General features: G+C 40.3%; 1 protein-coding gene across 1 annotated transcript in view; it reads left to right on the forward strand.

The window, feature by feature from the left end:
* The window catches only part of LOC115217560 (NPC intracellular cholesterol transporter 2-like), a 31,177-nt gene extending 14,046 nt beyond the window's left edge, over nt 1-17,131 (forward strand). Inside the window, exons 3-4 of the mRNA XM_029787297.2 lie at nt 8,135-8,310; nt 16,934-17,131. Of these exons, the coding sequence (XP_029643157.1) occupies nt 8,135-8,310; nt 16,934-17,017 (260 nt within the window). The 3' untranslated portion in view covers nt 17,018-17,131. The remainder of the gene's footprint in view (nt 1-8,134; nt 8,311-16,933) is intronic.
* The last annotated feature ends 251 nt before the right edge of the window (nt 17,132-17,382 follow it).

The raw sequence follows: 17,382 nt of genomic DNA on the forward strand, positions 1-17,382 counted from the left end.
ATGTGCGTATATGTGTGTGTGTGTGTGCGTGCGCACGTGTGTATGTGTGCCTGTATGTGTGTGTGCGTGTATGTGCGCGCGCGCGCGTGTGTGTGTGCGCGCACGTGTGTATGTCTGCGTGTATGTGTGTGTGTGCGTGCGCACGTGTGTATGTGTGCCTGTATGTGTGTGGTGTGTATGTGTGTGTGCATGTATGCGTGTGTGCATGTGTGCATGTGCGTGTGTGCGTGTATGTGCGTGTGTGAGTGAGTGCGTGTGTGTGTGTGCATGTGTGCGTGTGCGTGTGTGCGTGTATATGTGTGCGTGTGTGCGTGTATGTGTGCGTGTGTGTGTGAGTATGTGTGTGTGTGTGTAAGGCGGTGAGCTGGCAGAATCCTCAGCATATTGGACAAAAGGTTTGGTAACACATCTTCTGGCTCTTTACGTTCTGATTTCAAACCCTGCCGAGGTCAACTTTGCCTTTCATCCCCTTCGGGGATCGATAAAAGAAAGTACCAGTGAAATATTTATTTCCTTATTGCCCACAAGGGCTAAACACAGAGGGGACAAACAAGAACAGACAAAGGGATTAAGTCGATTACATCGAAACCAGTGCGTAACTGGTACTTTATTTAACGACCCCGAAAGGATGAAAGGCAAAGTCGAACTCGGCGGAATTTGAACTCAGAACGTAGTGGCAGACGAAATACTGCTCAGCATTTCGCCCGGCGTGCTAACGTTTCTGCCAGCTCGCCGCCTTCCAGTGAAATATTGTTGCTAATATAATCGACCAGGCCCTTCCTCTCAAAACATTGCTGGTCTTGAACTCTGCAACGGACAGGCGCTCACTTCTATGTCATGGAAAGCGGCAACAGGCATTACGTGTCCTAGGGCTAAAAAAGAAAGAAGAAAACCGTTTGCTTGTGTGGAAGACGAAGCCTCTGTGGATGCCTGGATGAGATGCCTGGATGAGTCTTGTGACTGCGACCTTGCTGGAGCACCGCCTTGACGAATATCTTGTCGAATAAATCGACCCCAGTAATTATTATTATTATTATTATTATTATTATTATTTTTATTTATTTTTTGGAGCGTGTTACTTATTCTATCAGTTCTTTTGCTGAACTGCTAAGTTATGGGGACGTAAACAAACCAACACTGATTGTCAAGCAGTGGTAGGAGCCGAAGTCACAAACTCTCTGTTGCTGATGCTGAAATTCCAATGAAGGAGCCTTGGATTTTGGTTAGAAACCGGTCCTTTCTCTATTGCTAAGAAATCTTGAAATAAGACTGAATAATGACATTCATACACATGGATGGATGGATGTGAGGCGGGTTTCTAGGAATCCAGCAGGACTAAAAACAAGATCTAAAAAAAGGACGGTTGAACCCAGTGTAGGTTCAACGAGTGTCTAGCAATATCATGGGCCTTCAGAAATTCTGGGTTAGTATCATTGGGAGTGAGACAGCCCTTTGCCACTGCTAAAGCATGTCCCTTGGAAAGAGTAACTTTAATATAAAACTAGATATACAAGGAATGGCATTGAGCAATCAAGCAGTCCAAATGTTGGTACGAGTATTGGCACTGCAAACACATTGTGGGCAGCTGTTTTATTGAATGCAGAGAGTTCTGAGGTCGAGATTTTCTTTATCCGACAGTCAGATTCTTTGGTGACACATGTTTTGTTATAGGTGCCATTGTAAGATATATTTTAATCCACCCCTAGATACTTGTAAAATTCCTCGTCAGTATATATATATAGTTACTGACTTCATTCCCGGAATTTGATATTCTAGGCTCACGAAAATTTATGATACGCGGAGCTGAGTCAAACCGTCATGAAGTACATACAACTGTAACTTAAAGTGTTGGACGCAATTTTTTTCCATTCGTTCACTCCTTCGCCGTCTCAAGATCTGGCTCCAGCGTAATCAGAAAACGGATAACAGAGTCGTCTGAATGGCGCTGAGTCAGTACAATCCCCAAATTTACCACATTTTTAAAGCTCGGCTATTGATATAGGATAGGTGATTGCAACCGGTCATTGATCTTGTTCCGAGACGACACTTGCAGCGGTTCGTAGCAATCCTAGCCACTTGCATCCGCTCGATAATCTCAACACACGTCAGTGAAACCTCATGCCACATCCAAAACCACTCCTTGTCTGGAATGCAATGGAAATTGCATATGCCAAAGCTTGAACTTTCTTACGACGGATGTTTTGTCCATTGACAGTCCGTTCACTTGCCATTTTTTGGATTTTATCCTCCTCACTTCTATCTTCATTGGATCAAACAGGTGGTAGTCGGATCCACCCCAGTTCCTGGCTGTACGGTGGGTAGATTAATGACCACTGGTCAGCCCAATTTGTTGCTCATTTGTGTATGTGGTTGCACATTGTTATGGTTGTTTTCATGTCTTCTTGTCTTCGATGGTATTCTCACCCTTTTAAACTTCTTCATCCATCTATACAATGATAATTGTGAGCAATTAGCATACTTTTTCCAGGCTCTTCACAAGATCCTACGCTAAAGTGGACATGGCTTCTGTAACCTCGCATTTCGTTTCTTTTTACTTCCATTTGACGAAATTTACACAACGCGAGTTCTTTGCTTTGGAACTCATCCTTGTCCAGTTTATCAACTTATCCAGTCAGTGCAGTATTTCTCCTCTGAATGTCTGCCCTTTCTTAAAAACGCAACATCGTCCACCATAACTTTATTTGAGAAACAGATCTTTATTCTGTGTCCGGAGACCATTGTAGGATGACTTCAATTCAAAGTATGAACCATAAAATACTGTATGTCAAGCTACAATTCTTGCTCTCAGTTTGTACCAAGCCGTTGTCTAATACGTTGTGGTAAAGCGCATGTAGAACTTACAATAAATATTGCACCATAAATAGAGGGCGAGCTTGAAGAATCGTCAGCACGCCGGGCAAAGTGCTTTGCGGCATTTCCTCCATCTTTGACGTCTGAGTTCAAATTCCGACGAGGTCAACTCTGCTTTTCACCCTTTCAGGGTCGATAAATGAATTACCAGTTGAGCAGAGAGGTTGACGTAATCATCATACCTTCTCCTCCGAACATTCTGGCCAAGTACCAAAAACAGAAAGCGGAATCCAGAATAACTCCACAGCACCACACTCAAGTGGAGGCGCATGACTTAGTGGTTAGGGGTGTCGGACTCACGATCGTAAGATTGCGGTTTCGATTCCCGGACGAGGGTGATGAGTTGTGTTCTTGAGAAAAACACTTCATTTTACATTGCTCAGTCCACGCAGCCGGCAAAGATGAGTAACCCTGTGACGGATCGGCGTGCCGTCCAGATAGGGAATTCATACGCCATGGAAACTGGGAAACCGGCCCTTATAAGTATATATGACTCGGGAAGGAACTTTACTTTATTTTTTTTACTATACTCAAATCATTCGGGCAGAGATTATCCGAAAGCATTTACCAAGAAGGATTATACAACTGCCAGTTTACTTTCCCCGCTATTTGCTGTCCGATTGGCATCCAATATCATAAAAGTATGTTCTATGCATCCTCATACACTTGAGCTCCAACTATTGGCATCGCTTCATCGATATAACCGTTATCTGACAGAATTACCATTAAACATCTGGCCATAATGCCAAAGAATATTTCGCCTTTTCTATTCACGAAGAAAACTGGAGTGAATTGGTTAAGAAATGGTCGAATTCTTCTCTTTGGGACGTGGATACTGTCCACTCTCTTGCCCAGCAATTCATAATCATAATAAAATAAACAAGTGAGAGATGCTTTGCTCTGTGCAGAAGATATTCAGAGTTAGCCTGTACAATTCACCTGAGAGGGGCAGCAAGGATTGAGCTAGTCTTCACTCGTGGAAGGGGTTCACTGATGGTCTCTTATCAACCATAGCCATCTTGAGCTAGTTTCAGCTGCCGTGTCTATCTCCTTTTAAAGAATCTTTTAAAGAAATTATGGAATTTTTTCATATATAGGTTTATGTTCCTATAGGATTGACTATTAATCAAAAATAGTGCATCATCTCTATAGAGTCCACCTTCAATGTCAGGAAATTCATTGTGGAAATGATACAGTATGCATATAACTATTAAGTCTGTAACCTTTTATCATTATATTCATCGTATATTATAGTATAAATATATTATTGGATTGTCGATTGTATCTCTCTATTTAATTTATGTATGTATGTATGCGTGGAGGCGCAATGGCCCAGTGGTTAGGGCAGCGGACTCGCGGTCGTAGGATCGCGGTTTCGATTCCCAGACCGGGCGTTGTGAGTGTTTATTGAGCGAAAACACCTAAAAGCTCCACGAGTCTCCGACAGGGGGTGGTGATCCCTGCTGTACTCTTTCACGACTCTTTCTCCCACTCTTTCTTCTGTTGGCCTGCTCGCTTAGCCAGCGGAGTGGCGTCATTCGAAGGCTAAAACAATGCGAACGCATTGTGACCAGCGATGTGTAACTACATCTGATGGACTGGTCGGTCACGTGATCACGTGATGTATGTATGTATGGTGGTCCGAAAGTAATGCAAAAATAAGAGTGCCTCCTTTCTCGAGTATGAGTCGTTCAAACGGTTCGGGGCGTAGCTCTTCGCCTCGTGACTGTTTTTCCTGTTCTCCTTCAGCGCAGGCAAACAACAGGGTCCAAGCATTAACAACGCCAATGACGAAGACGGGTTGTTGACTGTCCAGCATCTACAGACGTCAACAGATGCAACAGATGCATAGATGGATGAAGAAGCTTAAAGGAGTGAGAATACCATCGAAGACATGAAAACAACCATAACAATGTGCAACCACACACAAATTAGCAACAAATTGGGCTGACTAGTGGTCATTCATCCACCCACCGTACAGTCAGAAACTGGGGTGGCCCCGACTACCACCAGTTTGATCCAACGAAGAACAGTCTACGTTGAGAACGATTTGATGTCACAGGAATACCAGATAAGCCACCCATACCTGGATACAACTCACTCAACAAGAACTCACTACTTGAACGGACCATAATACCATACAACTTGACTTAAAAAGGATTTAGATTTCACTACCAGGTTGTGCTGGGAAGAAATGAACAGAACTGGACTCAACAGTGGCACAAATGCATGGCTCGTGTTGGAGACGATGTTGAATAATAGCTTTGCACTGGGGAAGAGATTACCCACATAGGCAATTAATAACAATGTCAATTAATAACAACACTATGGCCCTTTTGCGCTACTTTCGGTACGACTCTCGGGTGCGTATATGCATGTGTGTTCCTTATGAAAACAATATACAAACGTGGGAGAAATAACACATGACATTTCAGTACACTTCGTAACTGTTAAGAAGAGCTAATCTCTAACATTCGGCGATAAAAAAAAAAGACTAGGAAGCACTAAAGTACATGAATAAATAGATAAATAAATAGAGAAGAATCAGAATATCATCAAAACACTATTTCCCTTTATTTTTAGAAAATGTCATTGCTCAGTCCAAACGACTCAATGCCTCCCGCTGAAATTAGTGGCTCAATCCTCCAATCTCATATTTCGCCTGCATTGAGTTTTTAAAGCAGTTGGTCTGCTCAGTTTCGACCGTCAGGCCTCCTCTTTAGTCATTACTGACAGGCAAACGAAAAGTACCTGCTCCCTCTTGCCAGAAGAAGGCAGCAAGAATATTTTCACCATAAAACTTAAGATAAAACTTAGATATGTTTCGACCAAAGATTGGTTCAGGCCATATCTAACTTAATAGCACAACCTGGTAGTGAAATCTAAATCCTTTTCAAGTCAAGTTTTGTGGTATCATGGTCCATTCGAGTGGTGAGTTCTTGTTGACTGAGCTGTCTCTAGGTATGGGTGGCTTATCTGGTATTCCTTGAAGAAATTTATCCAGACTCTGTTTAAAGGTGATGGGATACTTTTCCTCTTTGATCAGTTTTGGGATACTGTTAAATAGGGCAGGGTCTGTTGAGGAAAAGAAATTGTGTCGCAGTGTACCTATATGTTGTGATCCTGAATTTGGCAGAGGATGTATGGCCCGTGGTCCCAGTCTTGAATGAACCTTGAAATTAATGTTAAGGTTGTTTGGGCAATGCTGGCGGTATATTCTCCACATCGTGCAAATGGTATACCGCTCGCGGTTCACCAATTGCTTTAAGGCGGTCCCAGTTATTGAGATCAGTTATGCCTTCAATTCGTTTAGTGAGTGCCTTCTGGGGTGATTCAATCTTCGAGATGTTTTTTTGTATGGGGAAACCACAAGGGGCAGCAGTATTCGAGGTGTGGCCGTACAAAGGAGGAGAAAAGTGGAATGATGACACCTTGTTCCTGGACCGGAAGGTTCTTAGATCCAGGAGCTCATCCTACGAGCTATATCGACCTTATTGTTGACGTGGGCACTCCAAGTGAGATTGTTATCAACAATTACTCTTAGGTCTCTGATATTGTTAGAGGCTGTGGCGGTTCCCCTGAAGGAAGAGAGTATGCCTTTTTAGTATAGTCTTTCTTCCAAAATGCTTCAGCTCAAATGTTCCTTCGTTTACTTGCATTTTGTTTTTATCTTCACATTGACTCACAGCATATAGAGATCAGATTTGAGTTGAGTTCGGTCTTCTTCTTCATTGATGATTTGCTGGAGCTTAGTGTCATCAGCAAATATTTTCACTTTGCAGTGATTTACGACGCTGGAAAGGTCGTTTATGTAGATTATTAAGAGGAGCAGGCCCAGGACGAGCCCACTGGTAACTTTTGCTGGGCTTGAGTGGATTCCATCGACCACAACATGTGTTCTATTCCCCAGGAAATACTTAATGCAGTTTAGAAGTTTTCCACGGATTCCAACATTTGCAACTTTGAGAGTAAGATATTATGGTCAACCCTGTCGAACGCTTTACTGAAGTCAAGATATATGACATCAGAGTTCGAACCTGTTCCCAAGGCTTTAAGTATATCTTCAATGTGGTGTAAGAGCTGTGTTAGACAGTTCCTACCACAGCGAAAGACACGCTGATTTGCATTTGGGAGTTTGTGGGTCTCCAGGGAGCCAGCTACCCTCGATCTTACCGCTCTTTCAAACACTTTAATGATGTAGGAGGTGAGTGAGATTAGGCGATAGCTGACTGCGAGGGATCTGTTTCCCTGTTTGAAAACCGGGATGACAGACCGGGTTAGGAGCTGGTTCGGTATATAACCTGAGTCTAAAGAATTTCTCCAGGGGTTGGTCAGAGGGACTGCAAGTTGGTGTCTACATTCCTTCAGGGTACTAGCAGGGAATCTATCAGGGCCTACAGCAGAGTAGTATTTGACATCATTTATTGCTGCTATGATGTCTGAGGCAGTGGTGGTTATGTCCGAGATTTTATGTTGGGAATACACGCATATATGTATATATATATATGTATATATATATATATGTATGTATGTATGTATGTATGTATGTATGTATGTATGTATGTATGTATGTATGTATGTATGTATGTATGTATGTATGTATCTGTATAAACACATGTAATTTGGTAAAATGATTCAATACATTTCTCAGCGTAGGTGCTGTCTTATAGGTACTTTTGTACACGCAGTTTGCTTTGGTACTCACTATCATCCATAGACTTTGACGTAGAGGCTACCTCTTTGGGTTACTTTTACTGATTGTTGTCGTAACAAACTATCTTAATTGCAAAGTAAGTTCATATCTTCTCTTGTCTCCACTTCACTCCTTTTGACAATTTTCTTTACTCCGCCGGTTACGACGACGAGGGTCCCAGCTGATACGATCAACGGAACAGCTTGCTCGTGAAATTAACGTGCAAATGGCTGAGCATTCCACAGACACGTGTACCCTTAACGTAGTTCTCGGGGATAATCAGCGTGACACAGAGAGTGACAAGGCTGACACTTTGAAGTACAAGTACAACTCATTTTTGCCAGCTGAGTGGACTGGAGCAACGTGAAATAAAGTGTCTTGCTCAAGGACACAACGCGTCGCCGGGAATCGAACTCACAACCTTACGATCATGAGCCGAATGCCCTAACCACTAAGCCACGCGCCCTCACTGACAATTAGATCAACGCAAACGAAAACACGCAACCTAGAACTGTATGAACTGTTTCTCATCATTTGTCGTCTTCAAATTTTTGTTTTGTTTAATTTCAGATGTCAACGTCAGCTCCCTAACTGACAAGATAAAAGGGATCATCATTGGGATCCCTATACCGTTTCCAACGTCACAACCGGATGCTTGCACAGGGAAAGGTTTAACCTGTCCCCTACTGCAAGGACGAAACTACACTTACCGCAGTGTCATGTTTGTCCGCGACACATATCCAAGAGTAAGTTATAAATTCGACATTTTTATATTTTCACATAATCATACATACATAATACATACATACATACATACATACATACATACATACATACATACACACACATACATACATACATACATATATACATATATATTTCTTTACTACCCACAAGGGGCTAAACACAAAGGGGACAAACAAGGACAGCCAAACGGATTAAGTCGATTATATCGACTCCAGTGCGTAACTGGTGCTTAATTTATCGACCCCGAAAGGATGAAAGGCAAAGTCGACCTCGGCGAAATTTGAACTCAGAACGCAGCGGCGGACGAAATACCGCTCAGCATTTCGCTCGGCGCGCTAACATTTCTGCCAGGTCGCCGCCTTTTACATATATACATATATGCATGCAAGCATACATACATACCTCCCCCTACATATATCTTTATATATAAAGGTAAGGTTGTGTGTCTGTCTCTCCTACGATTTAGATTCCTAACTACTCCCACATTTTGCGGTGCAGTTTAACCAAAACCGAGGTTTCTTATAGTCGTGATTCATATCGAGCCCTTCTGGGTATTAGCGCGCGTCTACGATGAGTCTACGATTTTAAAAAAATTTACCATAATTTTTTTTCCATTTTTAATGCATTTTTTTGCTATTTTTTGGCTATAACTCTCTAAAAATGCTTATATAGTTATTTCCCTTACAAACCCGAGCAACGCCGGGCGATACTGCTAGTATATATATATATATATATATATATATATATTATATATATATATAACTAGATAGATAGATAGTAGATAGATAGATAGATACATACATACATACATACATACATACATACATACATACATACATACATACATATATACATACATACATACATACATACATACATACATACATACACACACGTACATACACACACATACATACAGACACGAGCGGAAAGCTCAAAAAATTAAAGTAGTGAGACGATTTCATCGTTTCTATGAAAAACTTTTCTTGTCTTTCCTGTGAGTTTTTCCGGTATCTACTTTGCTGTGACTGTTTGTCTGTGATTTAGTTTCCTTATGAATTTTTGTCTGTTACATTTTCTGTGACGTTTCCCTCTTAATTTTTTTCCTGTCACTATTCTGTGACATTTTCCGTGTAACACATTTTTGTGATTATTTCTCGTGATTCTTGCTCTTATAACTTTTTCCTCATACTTATTTCTGCGAGTTTTTCCTGTAAGTTAATTTCATAACATTTCCCCTGTCACTTTCTCCTGTAACTTAAGACTTCTCATTCCCCTTTTACTCTCTGATGTTCTCTTCTGTCTTATGATACTCCTGGGACTTTTTCCAGTTACTCCCACTCGAGCATAGAGCCTCAGTTTGTTTAGCCACTCCTAGCAGCTCATCTGTTGCACCGAGGCAATTTTCCCTTGTGTAGTGGCGTCGAATTCCCTCGAGTTTGGATTCCAGAGGCGACAATAATTGGGACCACTGATCATCCACACGACTGACCACAGTGTTTTCCAGAGGGGTTGCATGCTTTCTTCTTTCCGTGTTCTGAATGATGTGAAGGTCCAACCAATCAGTCGTCTGCTCACATACACACATACATACATACATACATACATACGCATGTATACATATATTCATATGGCCACAGATCGTGAGCTGAAACTAGATGAAATAATATATAGCTATGTATTGTAATGTATATAAGCATGTATATATATACATACACATATGTTCCTACTGAACATCAGAGGACTGCTAACACTCAGTAACAGGACAAAAATCCCGTTCTTGAGAGACTTTGTTGCATGCAATCAAGCCTTATGCATAGCACCTGAAACCGGACATAGCAGATGCGGAATTACACATACCACAGTATGTTGTACTACGAACCGACAGAAAAGATAAGAGTCATGGAGGAGTTGCTATGTACATCCGTGAGGACCTCACACCCCAGGTCCTTTTGTCATACTCAAACTCGGTGTGTGACACACTAATTGTACATATAAGGCAACTTGGTGTAGTTGTGTGTGCTATATATCGCCCTCCAGATGCCCCAAACCATGTAGGCAAGTTTGAAGACTGCCTTATAAAAATAGAAGAAGTTCTAGTCACATTAGAACAACACATAAGTGTACTTCTTATGGGAGACTTCAATCTACCCAATGTCAGATGGCCCGAGGGCCTTTCTCTCCCAGGAATGACACGATGTGAACGAGGACAGGCGAGGTCCCTCCTGAACCTCATCAACACCTTGTACATGGAACAAGTAATACTCCAACCAACCAGGGCAGGTAACACACTGGATCTCTGCTTCACAAATAATATGGATCTCATCCATAATGTGAAAGTGATACCGACACTACTCTCGGATCACAACATGGTAGAGCTGACCATGTACGGAAGACGATGTAATAAAGGCTATAGATGAAATGAAAACAAACTCAGCTACTGGCCCCGATGGATTCCCGGCAATCCTCCTAAAAGTATATAAGAGAGTCCTAGCAAGACCACTGCAGTTCCTCTTTCAGAGCTTCCAAGAAAACTGAAGGAAGGTAAAATATGCCCTATTCATAAAGGAGGTAGCAGAGCGGAGGCCAAGAACTACAGACCTATCTCTCTGACCTCACACATCAGCAAGGTCATGGAACGAATAGTCAGAAGGAAACTGATCACCTTCCTTGAAGAAAATGACTTGCTGCCTGACACCCAACATGGTTTCCGACCAGGAAGAAGCTGCTTAACTCAGCTCCTACAACAGTATGACTGAGTGCTGAAACGACTGCTCAACCACTCAAATGTGGAAGTGATATATCTCGACTTTGCAAAGGCCTTTGATAAAGTCGATCATGGAATGATATGTCACAAACTGCGTGATCTTAGCATAGTTGGAAAACTGGGAGAACGGCTTCATGACTTTCTGAAGGATAGAAGTCAGGTGGTAGTAGCCAATGGGGCCACTTCCATTAACACGCAAATAGTGAGCGGTGTTCCGCAGGGCACTGTTTTGGGACCACTACTGTTCATAATGGCTCTCCCAGACATGCCCTCAGCCACGCAGAGAACCACGATCACAAGTTATGCAGATGATACAAAAGTTTCACAGGCAATACAGAACCCTGAAGACACTAAACGCCTGCAATGTGAGCTGGACAAAATATACAAGTGGGCTGAAAAGAATAGCATGCAGTGACAATAGAGGTGCAGGTGTCAATCCATACGGCCATTTCTAATTAATGAAAACATTACATCATTGTAAAGAAGCCGTTTTCGTCAGACGAATTCATGAACTTCAAAATAAAGGACATTCAAAATGTTTTAACGCCTAAATATAGACGCAGGCATGGCTGTGTGGTAAGAAGTTTGCTTCCCAACCACATGGTTCCGGGTTCAGTCCCACTGCATGGCATTTTGACTATACTTTCGGGCTGACCAAAGCCGTGTGACTGGGTTTGGTAGATGGAAAATGAACGAAGTTCGTCGTATGTATATATATATATATATATATATATATTATATATATATATATATGTATATAAATTAAATTAGAGATAAAACCACAATTAGGCAAATCAAACAATGAAAAACATAAAAATAAACATAATTAATATAATATACAAAATATATAAAATATAAAATTGAAAATTGGAATTATTTAAATTTAAAATTTTTAATTTATATTTATAAATTTTTATATTTTTTAAATATTTTTAAAATTTTGAATTAATAAATTTTTAAATTTTTAAATATATATATATATATAAAATAATTATTTCAAAGTTTTGGCACAAGGGGAGCTTGGGGGAAGTGGGGCTGAATCGATTACATCGACCCCAGTACGCAACTAGTACTTATTTTATCGACCCCGAAATTTTGAAAAGCAAAGTCGACCTCGGCGGAATTTGAACTCAGAACGTAGCAACGGGCGAAATACCCCTAAGTATTTCGTCCAACGTGCTAACGATTCTGCCAACTCGCTGAAGTTGCAACGTATATAATAACAAATTCTTGACATTTACATACAAATGCTTGAACAATCGAGACACAACGGCTTTCTTCTGAGTAGGTCTTTACGTAAGAAGAATAGAAACCTGAAACCTGGGCGAAAACAATCTCACTCAAATGTTATGGTCCTAAGATGGAAACGGATCTCGGCGTTTCAGACGTAAAGACCAATGTGTAACAATGATATCTAAAACACAAGAACAGGATGTAACGCGTTGGAATTTTATCGTTTGCAACTGAGAGGAAGTAGTCGAGAAGTAGTTCCGTGTAAGGAGCAAAGAGAACGGCACCCCAAGCACGATCAAGGAGTCATTGACCGATGCAACACTGGCGTTTGAGACAATCTGCAAGGCTGAAGAACCTGTATGCTGATATCTTACATCCGCTTTGTGGCAATGACGAATGCCTGGCTACCGGAGTAAGGATGTTTGTTTGAAGTGTCGAGTATGTATGTTGTGGGGTTTGAAAACAAAGCGCTCTGAAACCCGCTAAACCACCTTCCTGCCATCTAGAAACTTCGGAATGCGAAGGTGAAACTAAGCGGTCAACGATGTTGCAGATTTGATAACTTCCGTGCATCAAGAGTCAAGATTTTTTTTATCTGTGGCTTGGCGGGACAAGGAAGGTGGAACGTTGCCGCCAGTAGATACACATATATGCACACACACTCACACACACACACACACACACACACACACACACACACACACACACACACACACACGCACACGCACACGCACACGCACACACACACACACACACACAGACACACACACAAACACACACACACATACACACGCACACATACACATTACTGCTATACATACAAACACTCACATACACACACACAGAGACACACATACACACACAGAGACACACGCATACACACACACACATAGACACACACACACACATAGACACACACACACATAGACACACACACACGTACCACACACACACACACATAGACACACACACACACACACAACTGCTATACATACAAACGCTCACATACACACACACTACTATTATACGTACATACACAGATGTATATACATATATATGTATATATATATATATATATATATATATATATATATATATATATATATATATATATATATATATATATATCCTTGTATATACATATGCGTATATCTATCTGTATGTCTGTTTGTTTTGTTCTGTGGTCCTCAACCACACTTTGCCTACGGACCCCTTTCACTACGATTTTATTCTGGTGGAGCCCCACCCCTAACCATTAGATGTTTAAAAACTAGTTTGCTTTCCACACATGAACTTGTTTAGGTTGAACCGTGTCAAATGTTAAAGAAACGAACCCAGCTGATTCTTGATGTATGGACACTTAAAGCTGAGCTCAAATTCCGCTAAGGTCGACTTTGTCTTGCATCCTTTCGGGGCCGATAAATTAAGTACCAGTTGTGTACCGGGGTCGATCTAGTCGACTGGTCCCCTCCCACCCCAAAAAAAATTATATATACATTTATATATATATATATATACATATATGCATATATACATATATGCATATATACATATCATGTGATCACGTGACCGACCAGACCATCAGATGTTGTTACATATCGCTGGTCACAATGCGTTCGCATTGTTTTAGCCTTCGGATGACGCCACTCCGCTGGCTAAGCGAGCAGGCCAACAGAAGAAAGAGTGGGAGAAAGAGTGGTGAAAGAGTACAGCAGGGATCACTACCCCCTGCCGTAGCCTAGTGGAGCTTTTTAGGTGTTTTCGCTCAATAAACACACACAACGCCCGGTCTGGGAATCGAAACCGCGATCCTGCGACCGCGAGTCCTCTGCCCTAACCACTAGGCCATTGCGCCTCCACATATATACATATATATAGGGAGAATTCACGAAAATAAAACAAAAGATGAAGACAGGTGGTTTAGAAAACAAACAGATGTATTAGTATAACACTCGGGAATTGAAAAACACACGCACACATATATACATATATGTATATATGTATACACAAACATATTGATACATACATGTACATTTATATATATACATACATACACACACCCATACATATATACATATATGTATATATGTATCTAAATATATATATAAACACACACACACACACATATATCTTTTCACTTTTTAGAGTAGTAGTGGAATATCTTTCAGAGATGTATTGATGTTTACGATGAGTACATATGTATAAATTATCCACCTGGGTACCGTACGAGCACCCCGATATAGTCCAGGTGTAGACTGAATGCATCGAATAGTTAGAAGTCCCTGGGATTACTTAGGGTCGGCATTTCCATTAGAATTCAACCGATGGGTAAATCCTGATATTTAAATACGTGATCAATGTCATTCTCGTTACTGTGGAAGCATTTCATTTATCAAATCTAGACTAAACAAATTTATTTTTTAACTGGGAATTACGTTTATTTGTACAGCTTTTAGAGACGGGTTTTCGAGACGGGTTTTTCTATTTTCTCTTCGATCCAACGTCACAGTCACAAAACTCACTGATTGTTAATTCCTAATTATGACAATAAGGTGGAGGCATCATAACCTTCATTGCTGACAGGCCCTAAAACCATGACAGCTGTAGGAAATTTTGTATGCATAACAGTTAGAGCTTCAGAACTGTTTACACATAACCAGCTGTCAAATTCTACTTTTAACCCTTTGACCTTGGTCGAAGATTTTCTCGTTTGGGAAAAACCAAATCAAATCTACTGCTTGATTTTTTTTCAGTTTGATTAAGAACCTTTTAGATCTGATGAAGTGATTTTCTTTCGCTTTTTCGGACAAATTGACCTTTCAGCAAGAACAGCAACAACGTCAATTATATAAAACTAGCAGTATCGCCCGGCGTTGCTCGGCTTTGTAAGGGAAATAACTATATAAGCATTTTTAGAGAGTTATAGCCAAAAAATAGCAAAAAAATGCATTAAAAATGGAAAAAAAATGATGGTAAATTTTTTTTTAAATCGTTGACTCATCGTAGACATTTTTAGAGAGTTACTTCCCTTATATAATAGCGAAAAAATGCATTAAAATGGAAAAAATTATGGTAATTTTTTTTTAAATCGTAGACTCATCGTAGACGCGCGCTAATACCCAGAAGGGCTCGATATGAATCACGACTATAAGATACCCGGTTTTGGTTAAACTGCACCGCAAAATGTGGGAGTAGTTAGGAATCTAAATCGTAGGAGACAGACACGCAACTTCACTTTTATATATAAAGATAAAGCATTTAAAACCTGTTTGAAACTGCAGAGTAAAAATGACTGATGGTATTTCGCATAACGCATCCATTGTATTCGTGTGTCTTTGCAGCTGATCATATGTATGTACGGCGCATGCGTAGCGGAGTGGCAAGAAGGCGGCGAGCTGGCAGAAACGTTAGCACTCCGGGCGAAATGCTTAGCGGAATTTCGTCCGCCGTTACGTCCTGAGTTCAAATTCCGCCGAGGTCGACTTTGCCTCTCATCCTTTCGAGGTCGATAAATTAAGTACCAGTCACACCCTGGGATCGATATAATCGACTTAATCCGTTTGTCTGTCCTTGTTTGTCCCCTCTGTGTTTAGCCCCTTGTGGGTAGTAAAGAAATAGGTATTTCGTCTGCCGCTACGTCCTGAGTTCAAATTCCACTGAGGTCGACTTTGCCTTTCATCCTTTCGGGGTCGATTAAATAAGTACCAGATACGCACTGGGGTCGATATAATTGACTTAATCCCTTTGTCTGTTTTTCTTTGTCCTCTTTATGTTTAGCCCCTTGTGGGGCAATAAAGAAATAAGTTTGTTTCGTATGCCTAAGGTTTTAGATTCAATCCCACTGCGTAGCACCTTGGGCAAGTGTGTTTTCCTATAACCTCTAGCCGACCAAAGTCTTGTGCGTGGATCTGGTAAACTGAAAATGAAAGAAGCTCGTTGTATATATATATATATATATATATATATATATATACACATACATATATATATACACATACATATATATATTATATATATATATTATATATATATATATATATATACACATACATATATATATATATATATATATATATATATATATATATGTCTGCGTATACATGCATATATATATATATGTGTGTATGTGTGTGTGCGTATGTGTGTGTGTGTCAATACATATGTATGTTTGTATGTATCATGTATGTATATATATATATATATGTATATGTATGATTGCGTATGTATGTGTATACACACATACACACACAGACACACACACACACATATATATATATATGTACACACATATATATGCATCTGTGTGTACTTGTGTCTTTGTCTCCCATCTCCGCCTGACAGCCGGTGTTGGGATGTTTACGTCCCCGTAACTTAGCGATTCAGCAAAAGAGATAGAATAAGTACCAGGCTTTAAAACGCTCTGGGATCAATGTGTTTCATTATAATTAATCAAGGTGGTGCTCCAGCATGGCCGCAATCCAATGACTGAAAGAAACAATAAATAAAAGATGTATCTATGCTTGTGTGTGTGTGTGTGTGTGTGTTGTGCGTGTGTGTGTTTGCTTATAGTAATCAATATCGATATCTTAATTGACTGTAATTTTACTTATCAATTTTTTCAGATCCGGCTGATAGTAGAATGGGCCGTCGTCGATACAGATAACACACCTGTTTTTTGTATTAAAATTCCCGCCCTTATACAATAAGTGAAAGAGAGAAAGAGAGAGAGAGAGAGACGCTGTTGTTAGCAGAACCCAGAGAACAAAAAAAAAAAAAAAACAACAACAACAACAACAACAACAATAGTCAAGACGAAGAGCGCGATTCGATTGTAACAGATATTTTATTGGTTGAACGATATTTGACTGTTTACCTTTGAAAAGAGTTACGTCAATCCTTTTTAAAATAATAATAATAATAATAATAATATGGAACTGCTCATATCCTACGCAAAATACTCTCTATGTAATCTCAAGGTTTAAAACAAACATAATTTTCGGTTTAAAAAAAAACAAAAAAAAACCTTTTTTTTTTTAGACATTCATTAGTACAACATCCCCACCCCCCAAAT

This window comes from Octopus sinensis, linkage group LG11 (assembly GCF_006345805.1).
Source record: "Octopus sinensis linkage group LG11, ASM634580v1, whole genome shotgun sequence".
Taxonomy (NCBI): domain Eukaryota; kingdom Metazoa; phylum Mollusca; class Cephalopoda; order Octopoda; family Octopodidae; genus Octopus; species Octopus sinensis.